The sequence below is a fragment of the Centroberyx gerrardi genome, chromosome 8, assembly GCF_048128805.1.
Source record: "Centroberyx gerrardi isolate f3 chromosome 8, fCenGer3.hap1.cur.20231027, whole genome shotgun sequence".
NCBI lineage: Eukaryota > Metazoa > Chordata > Actinopteri > Beryciformes > Berycidae > Centroberyx > Centroberyx gerrardi.
In genome coordinates this window covers 21,790,082-21,809,913 of record NC_136004.1, presented here as the reverse complement: position 1 = coordinate 21,809,913, position 19,832 = coordinate 21,790,082, and the positions used below count along the sequence as shown (strand labels likewise).

Here is a 19,832-nt window from a genome sequence, read left to right as displayed (position 1 = left end):
GTGTGTCTGTATCCGTCTCCAGGGCCACAACAACCCAGGCAGCCGCATGTCTACCTATGTGGATGTAAACAACCATCTTCAGAGCTCCACAGGAGGCACCAGGCCCTCCAACAGGAAGGTACAAAGCTCACCCTTCATTTCCTTCTCAAGTCCGCCATATTTTCCACCACTTCAGCACATCAGTAGGCTTTTTTTATGTCGTTATATGTCACTATGGTGGCATCTGTGTGTGTGTGTGTGTGTGTGTGTGTGTCTGTCTGTCTGTCTCTCTGTCTGAGTGTAGACACATTTCTGTGAGCACAATAACTCAAGAACAAAACATGATACAAAGTTCATATTTACACCACAGGTTCCCCCTATAGAGTAGATAATCTAATTAGATTTTGTAGCCCCTTGCTGCATACATTTGCATATTAATGAGGAAAAACTGATTCCTTAATGCTTTAAGATGTGGAGTTCATATTGATACCACCTATGTGTTATGTGAAGACAAGTATGTTGACATAGAAATATTTGCCAATTAATGCATTCGTTAGCGATTCATTATCTCGTTAGCATAACTTATGTTGAATATATCATGGTGACTATAGCAGCTGAAATGCCTCTTGTAGTACATTGAATTTGAAAATGGTTTAGAACTTTTTTGATGAACTTTGTTAGTTCTTAACTGTTTGGATTACACATGTACTCAACACTATTCAGACCTTGGATGTCCCACAGCTGAATGGGTCGAGTATGGGACCATTATTACCAGTTCCCACCGATGACCACAGGGGGGGAGTGTGACATTGAACACACCGGGGCTGTGGTTGTTTGTGTTTTGGTAGAAGTTGCCTTCATTGTACCCCCTGTCCAAAGCTCAGCCTAAATTTACCAATCAATTCATAGTGATATCCAATATAATTGTTGGATATTTAATAGAATAATCTTTATTCCATCAGCTGCCGGAGAGGGACAGTGTCCTGATGTAGTCTGTGTGTTTTCTCCCCTGCAGCAGTTTCATGAGGAGCTGGCCCTGCAGATGGTCGTCAGCACCGGAGTCTGCAGAGAGAATGCGTACAAATATGCCTGGTTCTTCTTTGAGCTGCTGGTCAGTGTGCTTTTATCGTTTACAGTATGGTGTTGTTGGCTGACATTTAGCTGCGAGGGCATTAGAAAAAACAGTTACTCATGTTCAATAATAAGTAGAAGAAGTGGAAGTAACAAAAAATTACTCACACCAAATGATAAATTACATTGGGGCCACACACCTTAAATTACACCTTAAATGAAATTTAAGGTGTGTGGCCCCAATTTGAAATTACCAGTAATCTAATAATCTTTGAATTTATTAAGTCCCTTGACAATTTATCACTCGTTTGCAATTCAGATGTATCATCACACTGCTTTTGCATTCATATTCATTTTCATCACCTTGAATTCTGTCATTTAATTTTACTTCCCTCTAAGGCTAGAGGATGCTCACCTTAAATGATAAAGGGCAACTTTGTAGTTTGAATGATGAATGAGGAATGATAGAAAATGACGATAAATAATGAAACGTGGCTCTGTTTTTATCAGGATACCACTTCAATCAAATCATCTTTGGATCTCTCAAATTACTTGGCAAATTATGAATTTGCATGCATATTCATCACTCCTGTTTTCAGTTCACGAGCATTTTCATCACATCTATTTTTATCATTTGATTAGCGTTACTCCCACCCCTTACATTATGTTATGTTGTTTGTGAATGAATATGCAATGTGATGGTGTGTGTGTGTGTGTGTGTGTGTGTGTAAACTACAGGTGAAAAGCATGGCTCAGCATGTCTCTCAACTGGAGAAGCACAGTGTCCCTCGAAGAAGCCGCTTCTCTGACCGATTTAAGGACGACATCACCACCATCGTCTCCGTGGTTACCGCTGAGATTGGGACCATCCTTGTCAAACAGCAAAAGGTAAGGATGATGAGGATAATGATGATGAGCATGATTACACTTAGCTAATAATCTTGTAATTAGCACAATTTACTCTCATAAACACCTCAACCCAATTTCATCGAAACACCTCAACCAGACTAGGGTGATTTAAAGGAAAAATCCACCCTAAAACACTATTCAAAACAGCTATTGGTGATTTTGTTGTTTGATGGTGTATTTTTCTCATTCCTGTGGATAACTGGCCAAACGTAGACAATGTCAATGATCTAAAGTGTCAGGTTTTGATGTCAGTTTTGAGTAAGCGGCATGACTTGCACTTTTTCTATACTGGAAAAACTCTCACTCCGCTATCTGTATTCACCATTATCACCATTGCTCTCTCTACCTCATCTCCTTTGAAACATGCTTTTGTGATGAAGGGCTAGATAAATACACTGACTTGACTTGACTTGACACCTACACATACTGAATGCAACAAGTTCATACCTGTTTTTGCTTTTGGGTTGTCAAAAGTCATTCTGGGAAATGGAGGAAATCACTTAACTGAAGTAGAAGTGGATGAGGCAGGTTGAGGGAAAGTGGATACACCAAATTACAACACTTAATCACAAAATAACTTATGGAATTCACAAATTGATGATATCTAACACTGTAAGCGTATCAAAGGGTGGATTTTTCCTGTAACAGATTGTGATTTAAGTTGCACATATAGTTCAATACACAACTGTCTAACTCCTTTTCAGCTGGGTTGGGTAGATGCAGGTGTGGCCTCCATGTAAATGTTGTCAGTGTTCCCCAAACAACAGGGAATTGGAAGTGCTGATGATATTTGTCTGTCGTATCATAAGGTCAACTTGCACAGCGAGATGCTATGCAAGATCCACTGACTACAGCGTATTGATTGCTGTTTGTTGATTTTTGTTGTTTTAGGAGCTAGAGCAAGCAGAGAAAGTCAACATCAGCCTGGCCTTCTTCCTCTATGACCTGCTGTCTCTCATGGACCGAGGCTTTGTCTTCCAGCTCGTCAAAAACTACTGCAACCAGGTAGACTGACTCACACAGATAACAAACCAAAACCATTTGATACGTATTTTTAGATACAAGTTCATCAAGTTCCTCTATTCTATTCCATATTGAAAAAAGAGGCTACCATGCATTATTTCATTCAGGCCTTTGCTCTGAACCTGTTGCCAAACCATTTGATTTAACTACTGTAACGGTTATGATTAACTATCATGAATAAAATACGCATAATTTATCTCATCGCTTTATTTCCTTCCCAGATGTCAGCTAAGAGCGTTTCCATGCCGACGCTGATCAGCATGCGTCTGGAGTTCCTGCGTATCCTGTGCAGTCACGAGCACTACCTCAACCTCAGCCTCTTCTTCAGCAGCCCCGCCTCCGCGCCCGCCTCCCCATGCCCATCCATCTCCTCACAGGTCAGCCCACGTGCCAATACAGTGCACGCAACAGTAGAATAGGCTTACACTCCTAGATCGCCAAGATTGCAAAACAATCAATAGCGAGGAGCGCAGATGTTAGGGCATTAGGGCCTCCTGTCATGACAGAGCGGTCATGTTGGAGAGAAGTGCTTGGAAAATGAATAAAATATGAGCTAAGGAGCGCGGAAGAAGGGATTTTTTGGAGAGCGATTAGATTGAGTAGAGCAGAGAGAGATTGGATAGGATTCAGTGGGGAGAGACTGACATAGTTCTTGGAAAGATTGTTTACTTTGTATCAGACAAAAATCTTAGCTCTTATTGAAATCTCAACATTTTGTTCTGTTCCTGCTCCTCTCTTTGGCTCTGTCTATTTCTCCCTCCGCACCTCTCTCTCTCTACCCCTTTCCTTCCCTCTCTCCTTCCCTCCCTCCTTCCCTCGCTCCCTCTTTTCATCTTTCCTTTCAGAGTTCCAGTTCTTGTAGTTTCCAGGAGCAGCAGAGGATCTTGGGGCTGTTTGAGCTGTCTCAGGAGTTCAAGCAGCAGCACTACCTCACCGGTCTGCTGCTGACGGAGCTCAGCGCCGCTCTAGACATGGAGTCAGAGGGGTACGCAAACACACCAACACACACACTCACACACACTTTTCTTCTAGGTTCCCTCATAGTTGATAAGGATTTCACTCCAGATATTATTGGTCTGGATTGCAGGTGGGATGGGTATACAGGTAGCTGTAGCTATAGAGGCCGATCTGTGACCTGCACTTGTTTCTGCAGTGGAGACATGCACACTTGCATGTGTGCTCACATGCACACATTTACTGAACACCTGCATTAATTGTGACACATTCTGAATCACAAAATCTGGCAAGTATTTGTTTTAATTGTGAAAAAGAGTTTTAAAAAATAATGTCATACTGCACAAAAAAATCTAGGTTGATCACGGTATTTATAGCTATATCACCATTACTGTGTGTGTGTGTGTGTGTGTGTGTGTGTGTGTGTGTGTGGTGTGTGTCTATGTGTCTGTATGCACTTAGTGAATATATAGAGGATAGTCATCAATGCCACTGACAGCCTCCTAAACACAGACGCACACAGATTTCATTAACACCATTTTCTGTTTTATGTGTGTGTGTGTGTGTGTGTGTGTGTGTGTATATGTGTGTGTATATGTGTGTGTGTGTACAGGGGAAAGGTCCAGAGGAAGGCCATCAATGCCACCTACAGCCTGCTGTGTGCCCATGATCTAGACCATCGCTGTATCAAACCTGAGGTCAGAGCTAAGGTCGCTGCCCTCTACCTCCCCCTGGTGGGCATCATCATCGACTCCACCAACTACCTGGACTTCACTGGTACAGACACACACACACACACACACACACACACACACACACACAAATTCCATACACATACACGTACATGCACACTCTCAAATCACACATGATGGATTTACACACAAAAGTTGCAATACTTTATTAATGATGATAGAAAGTGTAATAATTCAGAGTCTGTATTTTTTACTTAGGAAATCCTGAAACAAGCTGTTAAGCGGTTGTTTTACCCTGATTAACATATTTGACCCATGTTTGTCACCGCAGTCGCCGACGCGCGCAGCGGGAAAAACAAGACAGGTGGACCTGAGGACGACCTTGAAAATGTCCCACCTATCAATCAGTCTGTTGCCATGGCGATTGCCGGGAACCCCTTCAACACCCTGGGGAGGAGTGCGCTCGTTTCCATGGCATCCATGGTAAAACTCTCAAATTGTTTCTTATGGTTATGATGATAATAACAAACTACCGTAAGCCTTTGATTGCTTTTGAAAACTCAAAAGTGTGTGTGTGCATGTATGTGTCTGTCTGTCTGTCTGTCTGTGTGTGTGTGTGTGTGTGTGTGTGTGTGTGTGCACGCGCATGTATTTGTGCATGTGTGTGTTTGTATCCGTGAGTGCTCTGCCTCCTAACAGGTGAGCTGCTATGAAGGTAGATTGATTAGCTGTCAGAGCCACACACACACTTCATCCATCCTGAAAAACCATACACACACACACAACCCCCCAACCTTCACACTAACACACACACACACACACACACACACACACACACACACACACTTCTGCAGGAGATGGTTTATGGGCAGGCATTGCCATCATAAGTGAACAGGGCCGTCCTGTCTGACAAACACATCCATCAAATGTAGCTACAGCAACAAGAGGCACTAAAACTGAACACTGCCATTCTCTTCCTACTTCTCTGCTTTTCTCCAACAGATGAATGTGTTTCCTGTATGTTGTTACATGAAATTGTGTTGTGGAAAAATTGATTTTCACACAACTGAGCCATTGCCCTGGTTTCCACCACAGATCCAAACACGGCTGCCTTAGTGCTTGTTCTTTATTTACATCACTCGGTTTCCCTCCAAGCAAAATTTCTGTGACTCTTTTCTTCTTACCAGCAGAGATGACTTGTCACATGAGCTATACTTTCAAATAAACAAATCGTGTTTTTGATTACACGTTACACGTATTTTAAGTTGGTTCTGGTAAGCTTCACTCACTCCTGGTGTGGAAAAAAGACCTGAAAACCAGGTTCTAGGTGGGACACCTAGAGCACTAGGAGGTTAATGGCTACATTTATCACAGCTGCCACACAGTGGAGCAGCAGTAGCCCTCCATAGTAGCGATCCATCATCAGACGAATGAAGGTAAATTAATCAGATTCCACATCTACACTAGATTTAACCCCTATTAAGATGGGAAAGAGAACCATACTTCACTAAAGCCGCAGTGAAAGGGACTGGCGAGTCTTGAGAATGATGCACTGGTTTGATGGGTGGGGTACACACAAGCTCGATGAGTAGAGCAAGACACTGACAGGGTTATGGGTTTGTTTCCTAGTGGGGCCAGCCATGATGAATACACATGCACTCACGGTAGTGTATGGCACTTTGGATAAAAGCATCCACCAAATTGCATAAGCTATGTTATATATTGAGAGAGGGAAACAAGGTGAGGTGTACATAATGTGGATGCCGTTGTATGTGTTTGTCCCAGGATGTTTGAATTCTTTTTGACATGTATATACATTGGAATACTGTTTTTGCACTTACCCTCTAATCTGGTGGATCAGTGGCCACCCTGGTTGCGCATACAGCAGATGCATGTTAGTATGTAAGTTTGTGTGTGTGTGTGTATGTATGTATGTAGAGAGAGAATGTGTGTGTGTATAGGGGTTTGGGAGGGGTTACTTTCTTTCATGTGCTGTATCAGTCTATTTCTCTCCTATCTGAACCCCGTCAGTCTGGTAAATCAGTTACCGCCCAGGCAGCAGAACATTTGCGTATGTGCTTCCCTGTGTGTATGTGTGTGTGTGTGTGTGTGTGTGTGTGTGTGTGCAAGTGCTCTTGTTCTTCCGTAGTAGCTACATTATACCCTATTATAAATGTACGTCTCTCCTCTCCTCTTCACAGCAAGGTAAATCGGTAGCCACCCTTGCGGCAGACACCAGTCGCCACCTGTTGGTGTGTTTCCTGTGGGTGATGAAGAACGCTGACAGGAGTCTGATTCAGCGCTGGACTGTAGATATGCCGTCCTCCCAGCTCAACAAGCTGCTGGAGCTCCTCACCATCTGTGTGTCCTGCTTTGAGTACAGGGTCAGTTTGCTCATTTATCCTCTTGCTTTGTACAGTGTTATAAATGCAGTTGCAGCAGTGATTTACATCACTAAGTGTTTTTGTATTTGACTGCATCGTGTCTCACTGAGACTAATTAAACAGCATGGATACCTATCTAATAACTTCTGCTGGATGCTGATTTGTGCCCCAGTGTACTGCACTTCGTTGTGCGATTTCTCGGCTGCAACTGTACACTACTAGTCAGAAGTTTGAACACACCTGATTGAATGTACTGTGCAAATTTCTTTCCAAATGCCTTTCCATCAAGGCAAAGGGCGGCTACTTTAAAGAATCTAAAATATAAGATAGTTTTGATTTGTTTAACACATTTTGATGTCTTTACTATTATTCTAAAATGTGGAAAATAAAAATAAAGACATTTGTGGTGTGTCCAAACTTTTGACTGGTAGTGTATGTTTTAAGTGTGTTGGCCCCTGGGATGGCTGTGTGTTTGTATGTATTGTGTGTATTGTGTGCATGTGTACTGTATCATACAAACCTTAGCACAAAGTGATGCCTGAGCCATCCCCTGCATCACATTTTTCTATTGTAGTTACCATAAGTGTGTGTGTTTCTGTAGGGCAAGCAGAGCAGTGACAAGGTGAGCACCCAGGCCTTACAGAAGTCCCAGCAGGCCAAGCTGCAGCTGGAGCAAGCCCTGCTGAGGGGGATGGGAGCCCGGGGGGAAATGATGAAACGAGTTGGAGGTAGCGTATGTTCTGGCTCTCTGCAGTGCACTTTAAGGGATACTACTATGAATTTTAAATGTGAGAATTTTTTTTTTTTTTTTTTTGTAGAATTCAGACCTGCATTTTGTATGCAGTATTTCAAAGCTTTAAGCATGAAGTATCTCAAAAACTAGTGTGCTTGTAATTCCAAAGCAATGTTACCTTTATGTTTTTTTCACCAAGACGTGGTCGGCATAGCACCGTAGTTTTCAAGAACCAAATTCAGGTTAGACAGAAAACTCCTCTATACCTGGGTGCTATCAATCTTCTTCACGGTGTGGTAACAATCATTTTCAAATCACGTCTGTTCTTTATTGAGCCGCATTTAATGAATAAATAAAATTAAGTAAAATTAATAATGGATAAGTCAAATTTAACTTAAACTATAAATCGTCACATTCAGCTGCAATTTTTCACACAAATCCCCTGATCTTCTTGTATGCAAATGAGTTTGCATTATGTCACATGACGGGATAATGTACTTCTGGTTTCTTCAACTATTAGTTTGCACGGACTGTTGCGAAACACTGTTGGACAGAATCTTTAGTTGCTTAGAGATGCATTGTAGTTATTTGATTAGCTGTTTTCTTTTGGTGATTGGCTGATTGCTTGACCTTTGACCCCTGACAGGAATGGATAGAACCATGGGTCAGAGAGAGAACCTGCGCTGGAGGAAAGACCTTACCCAGTGGAGACAGACCAACGACAGGCAGGACAAGTACGTTGTGACCTGCACCACTTTTTCTCTCTTGCTTTCTATCTTTCTTTTTGTCTTTCTTTGCTTTTGTTCTGCCTTGCCTTCTTTGCTTGTTGCTTCTTTTAGCACTCTGTCTGAATATCTCTGTCACTCTCTCTCAGTCTTTCTCTCTCTGTCTCTCTTCCTCTCTCTGTCCTCTATATGTAACATGTTTCTCTCACCTTCTCCCATCAGAACTAAGGCAGAGTTGGACCAGGAGGCTCTGATCAGTGGGAACCTAGCTACAGAGTCTAACCTCATAGTGCTGGACCTGCTGGAGACCATCGTACAGGTCAGTACACTGTCAGGACAACCTGCACCCATGTACCGTATTTCTTTCAACATAGTATGCATCACCATTTCTGTAACCACCTTATCTGGAAGTGTGGTGCCTCTTCTTGAGACTCTATTGACCTTGTTTATGCCTTGATTTATTTGATTTGAATTATTTTGCATCTCTCAAATATACCGACTAAGCTATTACTACAAGGACCTGCAGCATGTGGCAGCTAAACATATTTTGTTCTGTTGTATTGCTCATAAATGCTGTAGCAAAATGGACCCATATTTTGAGTTGCGGAGGGATCTGAAAGTTGTCAAGAGATTATTTTCCATCAGCAAGTCCTGTCCTTCAAAAAACTGTTTATTTATATGCATAATTGATATACTCAACAAAATTCCTGATTGGGTATTTAACTGTGTAACCTTGCTCAGCTTTCTTCATGGCTTGGAATAACTAAGCCTGTTTCAACCAGGAGTGATGCAATGTATCTGCAGGGTTTACCTTTTCTCTCTTGTGATTTGTTGGTTGTGCTGTCCGTCTCCTGCCCAGGCGGTGCCATTGGCCGAGTGTAAGGACAGCGTGGTGGGCGGAGTGTTGAAGGTGCTGCTCCACTGTCTCACCTGCAACCAGAGTAGCACTTTCCTCTCACACACCTTCAGCACACTCCGAGCACTTGTTGTCAAGGTACTCTTTTGTGTGTGTGTATGTGTGTATGTGTGTGTGTGTGTGCTTGCTTGCATGTCGTGATGAGTGGGGAGGAGGTGCGGGGGTTGGTGTGTTTGCATGAGGACTATGTGTGTCTAAAATTAAATGTACTTATTTGTTTGTGGGGGTGGCGCATTGCTGATACAAGCCAGCATTATTTATGTGTAGAGTGTGTGGTGTGTAGATTATCTTGTTTGTACACTTACATTTGTGTGTGTGTGTGTGTGTGTGTGTGTGTGTGTATAGTTTGGGGACCTGTTGTTTGAGGAGGAGGCAGAGCAGTGTGCGGACTTGTGCCAGAAGGTTCTTCAGTACTGCAGCAGTCCTGTAGATGAGAACAGGAGCCAGGCCTGCGCCACACTCTACCTCATCATGAGATACAGCTACAGCAATGCCAGTGTAAGGACATACACACACACACACACACACACACACACACACACAATGTGTTAGGCATATAACAACTGTTTTTGGTAGATCAAACTTAATTTAACATCTAAGCATGCATGAGAACACACACACATTGTACATGTTGAAGGTGAAACAACTAACTACATATCAAAAAATGAGATTTATTATTAATAACATACCGTTAGGCTAAAAGAACATACTGGTCATTAGTGTTGCAAACAAAGCATCAATAAATCAAATCAGAATAAAACAAAAACTACCAAAGCCACAAAGTGGATCAAATATAAAGATCTCTGTCACATGTTGACTAACAAACAGGAGCAGTGCTGTATGGCAGAAGGCCGGCAGATGCCACCACTTTCTTGTCCAATTAGATTTTATCTAACTTCTGTACACACACACACACACACACACACACACACACACACACACACACACACACACACACAGACAGCAGATGTCAGGCATTTGCTACCTTTTCTGTCAGATCACACTTTATCTAATATCAAAGCCCAGAAAGAAGAAATAAGGAGGCAGGCATATTTGCCACATTTATGTCAGATTAAATTTCATGTAAGTGCACATAAGAGCACGGGGTTGCTTATGACACATGCAGATACACACACACACACACACACACACACACACACACACACGCGCACACACACACACATGCACAGAAGGAGAAAGTTACACACATCCTCTTATTCCATCTCCTCCACTCTTCCTCTCTTGCCCAGCTTTAATGTCTTTTCCATGTCTATTTTGAGCTTGCTGGAGAAAGTTTCTGCTGAAGGATGTGTCTCTGAGTAGCGAGCAGAGAGATATGTCACTGTCTGCCTCCCCGTGTTCCTACCCCCCTTTAACTAATGACAGCCAGGCCTCAGCGTGTGTGTGCATGTGTGTGCACGCGCCTGTGAGTGCGTGCGCGTGTGTGTGTGTGCATTTGAGTGCGTATGAGTGGATGTGTGCGCGTGTGCGTCTGTGTAAGTGTATGTGCCTCAAGGACAGTGAGAGAGAGAGAGGGACAGAGAGATAGACAGAGAGAGAGAGAGAAACGTGAAAGAGGCGGAAAGGAACAAATCATGACAGAGAAAGCGGTGTGTTTTGCCAGAGGTAAAGCAGAGACAGAGGGAAGTAAAAAGGACAAAGTAGAGAGGAGAGAGATCTGAAGGAAGAGAGGTGGAGGCCAAAGCATTTTCTTTCATTTTCTCCGGTAGTTTGGTAACTGCTGTTGCAGTCGATATTTCCTGTGTTTACAATGTGTACACTTTTAATGAAAGTCAGACACCAGCCCGTGGAACACACACACACACACACACATATACACACACACACATCTCTAATTTAAAGTGAGAGGCTATTTCCCCTCTGCGTGTCCCTGTGTGTGTTTGTTTATATGGTGTATACAGAGGGAGTTGTGATCTGAATTAGCGTAGCAGCAATATGACTCATCCATACAGGACCTACTCTCTCCCTCTTCCTCTGTTTATGTTTTCATCCCTCCATCCACCCTCATCTTGCTCTCCCTCTGTTACACACACTCTTTTACTCTCTCTCTCTCTCTCTCTCTCTCTCTCTCTCTCTCTCTCTCTCTCTCTCTGTCACTCTCTCTCCCTTGCTTTCATATTAGATTGTGGTAATAAAAAGAGAAAATAATGGACCAGGCTTTTTCCATAAATGGACCAAATCAATAAAAACATCTTTCTGTGGTTAGAGCTAGTCTAATTATGGAAGGGATGGAAAGAGAGGTAGAGTGACGGAAAAAGGACAGATGAGAGAGAAGAGGAGAGAAAGACAGAGAGGGTTAAGTGTTGACTTAAGCCATCATTTAGGCTGCTTGTGAGCACAGGCATACACACACACACATGCACACACACACAGCATACACACACACACACACACACACACACACACACACACCGAGTTAGGGGGCAGTGATGGGTGGTTAGGCTCTGGCTCCATGCTCAGTTGAACAGAATGGGGCCGTAGAGATGATCCATGGGTGATTATGTCTCCGCTAATGGGAGATCATTTCCCGCTTAGCTGGTCATGCTGGAGATAGATGGGTCTGCACACACACACACACACACACACACACACACACACACACACACACACACACACACACACACACATACACACACATACACACACATATGCACTCAGACACGTACTCACACAAGCACACACGCCTAGCTGCAAAGGATGGAAATGGCGTTTGTCGGGCCTGTTATCTTGGACGGCAGTGTGAAGAATGGGGAGACACAGGGAGGAGACAGGGGACAAACAAAGTGAAGAGAGAAAAACAGCAAAAACTCACATTTACAGGGAGAATTTCTTGCAACTAGCATTTAATTTTATCAATGTCAATCTTTTCCTATCATTCTTTAAAAGGTTCCCCAACCCTGCATGACTTGCAGCAAATAAGCAAAAAAGCTTTTAATTGTATGTATTAGAAGATCCTTCACAGCAATTTAGTACATATGGTAAAACTTTCAATAAAGACCGGGTCTCAAATTGTGGCTGGATCTCTAACAATAGCCAGGGAGTGTTGTGTTTCTGTGTAAATGAAGCCCGGACCCAATAAAAGCTGGGTTAAAAAAATATGGCAGAATTACCAGAAAGGAGTCTATATTCATACAATATTTATAGCCTAAAATATCATTCAAATTACTAAAATATCACAAAAGGTATCACTAAAAAGAGGCCATGGATACAGGTACTGACACCTTAAAATTCTCCTGTTTGTTAGTCAAGATGTGACAGAGGTCTTTATTTTATCCACTTTGTGGCATTGGCAGTTTTTGCACTATTCTGTTCTGATTTATTGATTTGCAAGACTAATGACCAGTATGTTCTTTTAGCCTACCAATATGTTATTAATAATAATAATCAACATTTTTGATAAAGTAGTAGTAGTAGTAGTAGTAGTAGTAGTAGTAGTAGTAGTAGTAGTAGTAGCAGTAGCAGTAGCAGTATCTGACGTCAGTTGCCTATACCAGTAATATTTTTAGACTATAGGCCTAAAATGGCAATGTATAAATTAGAGCTGCACAATTCTTTACAGAATACCGGTAAATTCTATTACTTTTAGTCATACCGGGTACTGCGGACCTGCCAAAAGGAATAATGGCCTGTCTCTAATAATAGCCTGACAGGCCCAGTGCTCTCTTTTGTTGAGGTGAACAAAGGCCCTGGCTATTATTGGAAGTTTTACAGTACCTAAGTAAGTTAGAGACAAAATATAGTTACATAGCCCCCGCAGAAGGAACACCTGCACTCTTGCAAGCTTCATTTATCTGTTTTATGGTAGCGTGCAGAACTTCCTTTGTCTAGTCATTGAATGCATTCAAATTGTTGCTTTACTTGCTGTACTTTAGTTTGCAGGGAAGGCATCAACAGGGTAACTAACTAGGACTGTGCACATTTGTTACAATGTGGGAGCCTACGAAAATCCTTCACATGTTGAAATTCAGCCTTGTTACTCTGCAATTTCATATCAGAAAGCTGCCCTTTATATCATTATTTGATAAACGATGCTAATTGTGAGACTCAGTAATTCACTGTCTCCCTCTCTGTCCTGGTCAGAACTTCTCGAGGGTGAAGATGCAGGTGACCATGTCTCTGGCCTCTCTGGTGGGCAAGTCCTCAGACTTCCAGGAGGAATACCTGCGGCGCTCGCTGCGCACCATCCTGGCCTACGCAGAGGAGGACACCGAGATGCAGAACACTCAGCTGCCCTCGCAGGTAACTAAAGTACAGGCACACTCCTACAGACTGGGCAAGGAATACTACAGAGACGGTGATATTGCCAAATACTGTAGCTACATGCCATGCTACCTCTTATGTGTGTTTGTATTTTCAGGTGGATGAACTTCTAAGGAACCTAAACAGTATTTTGTCCGACACAGTGAAGATGAGGGAGTTCCAGGAAGACCCTGAGATGCTCATGGACCTCATGTACAGGTGAGGAACAAAAAGCATCTCCCTCTCCTTGTCTTTATGTCTGTCTTCAGTATCTGTCTGTCTCTCTCTCTCTCTCTCTCTCTCTCTCTCTCTCTCTCTCTCTCTCTCTCTCTCTCTCTCTCTCTCTCTCTCTCTCTCTCTCTCTCTCTCTCTCTCTCTCTCTCTCTGGCTCGTCTCTATGTCGCGCTGCTGGTTCCTATTTCTCTGTGGTCTGGGTTGTTTTGCCTCTATTTGCTGCCCTCACTATGGTAACCATGTGGTAGCAGTTTAGTCTTCTGATCTGGCTTTGTGTATATGCAAATGCAAACACGGTGTGTGGGTGTGTGGGGTTGTGTGTGTGTGTGTGTGTGTGTGAAAGCACGAAAGAGAAACACTGAGACAAAGAGTGCATACATGTGCTGTATGTTGATTCAGGTTCCTTATTTAAATGTGCTCTAATGCCTCCTACATGTGTCATTTATCATGCACCTTTCTGTTTGGGTTTTGGTCCCAGTCACCTGGTGTGTGTCTGACAGCCGTACAGAACAGCTAGTGAGCTTTACACACACACACACACACTCACCTGGGCTCACCCCAACACATAGGTCATTTACACAGAAGACATTTGGTCTCCAGATGCATGAATTTATTAATACCTAAGCATAGTGACTCACCTGGATCACTTAAGGATAAATGAATTCATTCACTGCGTTTTTGTTTTATACCCATGCTGTTTTCCTACTGATTATTCATGCATTCCACGGACGGAAAAACTATTTCCATATTTCTATTGCGCATGACAAATACATGGCTCAGTTAACAACCTAAATACCCATATCACTGCAACACTCGCTCTCACGCACGTTTTGTTTTTAGATATCCGATGTCCATGTGCATACATGTATTCATACCTAGTGTATATTGACTCACCTGGTTCAGTTGAGGTTAAACATATTCATCGACCCTTTGTGTTTTACTATTCACATTTATACACAGTGCACGCACCTCTTCCTAGGCCTATACCAGACTGTTCTCGCTTATCAATCTAATCAGCATTTAAATATACAATGAAGTCATTCAGTTTTCATCTCAGCAGTGTCCCCGAATCTTCAACTCCCGCTACACGACCTACATTAACCCCAATAAAACTAGAAAATTGCCCTCCTTCTCCTCCCCCCTCAGGATAGCAAAGGGCTACCAGACGTCTCCTGACCTGCGTCTGACCTGGCTGCAGAACATGGCAGAGAAGCACAACAACAGGAAGTGTTACACCGAGTCGGCCATGTGTCTGGTCCACGCTGCCGCCCTGGTGGCCGAGTACCTCAGCATGCTGGAGGATCACAAGTACCTGCCAGTGGGCAGCGTCACATTCCAGGTAGAGGACACACACACACACACACACACACACACACACACACACACACACACAGAAAATGCAAGGAGGTAATCTGAAACATATACACAGAGAAAGCAAGAAGACAAAGCAAGAAAACAAGAAAACAAAGCAGTAAGCACAGACACACACAGGTAGTGATCATTTGTTTGTTGTGACTGTTTGTTGTTTTGCTGAATGGGAGCAAACCCTCCCCTACACATCACACCACACCGCACAACTCCCCACGGATGATTTTCCAATTTGGGCTGTGTGTGTCCAGAGGGGGGAGCTGTACACTCATAACGTCAACATATAACTACGGTCTCTTGGTAGCACTGCTTAACACAACGCCTTTGAAGTTGAAGGGGAAAAAAAGCAACATAGTGGCAAACAGATGACTCTGAGTCATATCTGCTCCTGTGGGAACATGGGAACAGATTGTCCCCCTCGAACTGAAAACAAACAAAGTTATAATGGCAGCTATGATGCGCAATCCATGAGCTGTAACACACACAGGACCTCTGCTGTGCCTGGGACAGGACACTCTAACCTGCAGCAGTCAGCAGGTCATTGATTGGACGATCATCCAATTAGTTCCATTTCCCACTGTAGGACATCTCCTTTTACATGCTGGAGTCAGCCTCGGCAATTGATTATTTGATTAATTAGAGGGCTAATTGATTGATTAGCCTACTGATTTTTTTCTCCATAGAACATCTCCCCTAACGTGCTGGAGGAGTCGGCGGTGTCGGATGACATCCTGTCCCCGGACGAGGACGGGGTGTGTTCAGGACGCTACTTCACTGAGGGCGGCCTGGTGGGACTGCTGGAGCAGGCTGCAGAGCTCTTCAGCAACGTAAGGCAGCCGAGCCGCATTGACATTACATGTTAGATATAAACTTTTGGAAGGTGATTTCATCCAAATAGACCAAGTTTAAATTGTAAAAAGTGCATTAGTGTTTGGACTCAATGTTTGAGGATAAGTAGGAGGGATGTCATGCCGTAGAAGATTTGGTTCACATGGAAAACAAATTGCAAATATTTTAGGTGTTAAATACATTCCCATATACATCAATTCATCAGAAAATGAGCCCTCTTTACAGAAGTAATCATGCTAACGAAGAGTAATGTCTGTCTTGCCAGGGCGGTCTGTATGAGGCAGTGAACGAGGTCTATAAGATCATCATGCCGATCCTGGAGGCACACAGAGATTTCAGAAAGCTGGCCTCCACTCATGACAAACTGCAGAGAGCCTTCGACAACATCATTCAGAAGGTAATAACTGCTTTGCACTCAGGCTGCTGTTTTATTTATGTAGTTGACCTTTATTTCAGGCAGGTTAATTAACTAGAAATAAAAGGCTATTTCCCAAAATGTTTACAAAAATTTTAAAATGATTACCTGACCTTGATTATTCAGTCTTTCTACATACATTCAATCTATTGTCAAAGGGAATATTTTTTTTCCAATTTAGGACTATAAACCCCTACAGTCTTTCAGAAAGTACCAGAATTTGCTTCAGTTTTCATTTTCTATTCTATTTTTTCAAATGGTGGATATCACATTTTGAAGCAAAAATCTTCATATTCTTATTAACAATCAAGACCCCGTTAAAGGCTATTAACATAATGAGAAAGAATATCCTCAGGATTATGGTGTAAGATTTAATCTTGCATTTTCCTTAATGTTTGATGCCTGACTGTTATTTTAAGTCTGGCACAATCACCATCTGTATTGGCCTGAGCTGATTTCTCTTTCTTCCCTCCAGGGACATAAGAGGATGTTCGGAACCTATTTCCGAGTGGGTTTTTATGGGGCCAAGTTCGGAGACCTGGATGAACGGGAATTCATTTACAAGGAGCCAGGGATCACACATCTGCCTGAGATATCTCACAGACTGGAGGTAAGAGAGAGGTGTGCGTGTGTGTGTGTGTGTGTGTGTGTGTGTGCGCGTGTGTGTGTGAGAGAGAGAGAGCGAGAGAGTGAATGCTGTACTGTGAATCTGTCTGAGTGAGATGGAGTGAAAAAGGAAAGTAGGGACTGACTGGGTGAATTGAGGGAATCTGACAATGACTGAAGGACTTTCAATGCAGCACAGAAAGACCAAGGGCAGACCACAATTGTCCATCTGTTGTGATGAGTTTTGTGATTTGATTCCGTGATCACAGTCTATTGTTACACTTGCCTTTCATTTGAGTGCTAAAAAGCCGAAATAATGTCCCATACAGCAATAAAATGCTGAAATCGGTTAGGAGTAAAAAGTCTTGAAACAATTGCTAAATGAAATTCAAGACCTTTCAGGCTTTCAAGTGCTCTTTCAAGGATCATTTAATCCTTTTAATAGCCTGGAAATGCAAAGAAAATTGCACAAACTTGGCATCAAGATTGTGATACAGGATCATGTGAACAGTACTGTGTATTATTATACTAGATCGTTTTTTTCCCCTCCCCTAGAACTTCTACAGTCAGTGTTTTGGAGAGGACGCTTTGGAGATGATCAAAGACTCGACACCAGTGGACAGGAACAAACTCATCCCCAGCAAGGTGGGACCAGTGTAATGTCGCCCCACCGTTTGTTGCCACATTTCTGATTGTAATAAAGATAAAATGAAATTTTTATGATCCCTGTGGGCAAATTAAACGATTGCAGCAGCCAATGGCAATATGATGCAGCAAAGAAAAATAGATGTAAATAGATATATAGTAAACATATGCAACCAACAGTAGAGCATGTTAAGTAGAAAAGTATGAATAAAGTATGGATCACAGCATTATGAGGGTGTGCAAAATAGCAGCAGTAGAACTTACTGAGGCGAAGAAAAAACATCTGGAAAAATATGTACAATATGAAATAAGTGGTTATTTTGAACGAATCACAAGAATATCAGAATATGAGGAAAAACTATGTGAAATTACAGCATTTATATAGGATGGGCAAAAATGTGCTTGTGTATCAAAAACTTACCATAGATTGAGGTTGCATATGCACAGAAAAAGTGTAATTGTACTCATTCATATGCAGAGAATGTATAGAAATATGTACAAATCAGAAACTGTGCAAAAGCATTGTTCAGTCTGGTGACTGACAAAAAAACACCTAAAGCACTCCATTTTGCACAAAGTGGAGGAGGGGCAAGTGGAAAGACAAATTTCTCCTTTGGGGATCAATAGCATATCACAAAAAATCATGATCGAGTGTACATTACAAAATCATTTAATTATCCTTTCCCATTCTGAGTCATCAGCACAGTGAGCCGAGAGTCCAGTTTTATGAATAAAAAATAAACCACCATTTCTATCCAGGCTTATATCCAGATCACTTATGTGGAGCCCTACTTTGATGACTATGAGATGAAAGACCGGCTGACAAACTTTGAGAAGAACTTCAACCTGCGGCGCTTCATGTACACCACGCCCTTCACCAAGAGCGGCCGGCCGCGGGGTGAGCTCAACGAGCAGTACAAGAGGAAGACCATCCTCACCACCATGCATGCCTTCCCCTATGTCAAGACCCGCATCAATGTCATCCAGAAAGAGGAGGTAGTTGCCATGTTACTCACTGTAGCACATCTAGTGGGCATAAATATAGTGAAGATCTGCCCTAAAACAACCCACATAAGAATTTTCACATTATTGCTATGATCAATCACTTGTGAACACAACTCTCTCCCAAAACTAGAAGTCAGGGAACCGCAGCTGTAATGTGGGATGTCATCAAGGCAATTTGTCCAATCCATGAACAATGAATTGCCACTGCGATTGTGGACTTAAATTGCTTGAGCTTTTATATTGAAATGAGCTTCATTTTTATTGCAGGTGTGAAAAAGAAAATGTGCCCACGTTCCTGTACGATCAACCTTGGTGCTCGTGCCAGTCTCAAAATCACAGCTCAAGGATTTATCACTTCATGATAGCAGCAATACACTCTTTGCTCTCTTGTTTCCAGCTTTAGGATAGATCTTACCTTTTTGATTTTTTTTCTTCGACAACATTATGTTTTTTTTTCTTTCCGCTCATCTCTCTCTCTCTTGTTTCCAGTTCGACCTGACTCCCATTGAGGTGGCCATCGAGGACATGCAGAAGAAGACTAGAGAGCTGGCAGTTGCCACACACAGAGAACAGCCTGACGCTAAGATGTTACAGATGCTGCTACAAGGCTCTGTGGGAGCCACTGTTAACCAGGTAATGTATAGTGTCCCAGCTATTTTGTGAACACAGGGACTGCTTGCTTTCATATACTATGTTGTGTATGTTCCCATCTGTTCTTATCACGGCTGAATCAATCGCTTTAAGTTGAGCTAAATGATGACAAAATTATCTGTTCTCTTTGAAATGATTACACTCTGCGCCGCAACCTTTTTAACCCGTGAGTGTTCCTTACTAGTGTGTGGGGAAACCAGAATAATTTACCTCTATTTATCTTATCGCATTTACAGTTTCCATTATAATCGCAGAGTGCAGGTGGGAGACATGACAGTGATCACACATCAAAGCCTTCACCCCATCCATAACCCTAATCCTTCCTTTGCTTTTCCCCTGATTTAGTTAAAACGTCAATTCATGGTGCCTCTTCCTTTCATGTCTGTGCCGCGCGGCACGCTGAACCGGAGGTC

The 19,832-nt window shown here is 42.6% G+C and overlaps 1 protein-coding gene across 2 annotated transcripts in view; it reads left to right on the top strand.

Moving 5' to 3' along the window:
- The window catches only part of dock8 (dedicator of cytokinesis 8), a 58,218-nt gene that overhangs the window by 31,462 nt on the left and 6,924 nt on the right, over positions 1-19,832 (top strand). Inside the window, exons 23-45 of one of the 2 annotated variants that reach the window (XM_078285003.1) lie at positions 23-118; positions 998-1,090; positions 1,789-1,938; positions 2,851-2,964; positions 3,204-3,359; positions 3,828-3,967; positions 4,550-4,713; positions 4,960-5,111; positions 6,830-7,012; positions 7,614-7,740; positions 8,392-8,479; positions 8,693-8,789; positions 9,330-9,464; positions 9,732-9,884; positions 13,488-13,646; positions 13,765-13,865; positions 15,027-15,219; positions 15,932-16,075; positions 16,363-16,494; positions 16,988-17,122; positions 17,674-17,763; positions 18,523-18,759; positions 19,258-19,401. In XM_078285003.1, the coding sequence (XP_078141129.1) occupies positions 23-118; positions 998-1,090; positions 1,789-1,938; positions 2,851-2,964; positions 3,204-3,359; positions 3,828-3,967; positions 4,550-4,713; positions 4,960-5,111; positions 6,830-7,012; positions 7,614-7,740; positions 8,392-8,479; positions 8,693-8,789; positions 9,330-9,464; positions 9,732-9,884; positions 13,488-13,646; positions 13,765-13,865; positions 15,027-15,219; positions 15,932-16,075; positions 16,363-16,494; positions 16,988-17,122; positions 17,674-17,763; positions 18,523-18,759; positions 19,258-19,401 (3,183 nt within the window). Of the gene's footprint in view, positions 1-22; positions 119-994; positions 1,091-1,788; positions 1,939-2,850; positions 2,965-3,203; positions 3,360-3,827; positions 3,968-4,549; positions 4,714-4,959; positions 5,112-6,829; positions 7,013-7,613; positions 7,741-8,391; positions 8,480-8,692; positions 8,790-9,329; positions 9,465-9,731; positions 9,885-13,487; positions 13,647-13,764; positions 13,866-15,026; positions 15,220-15,931; positions 16,076-16,362; positions 16,495-16,987; positions 17,123-17,673; positions 17,764-18,522; positions 18,760-19,257; positions 19,402-19,832 lie in introns of both variants that reach the window. The other variant, XM_071894841.2, reaches the window with a different exon arrangement.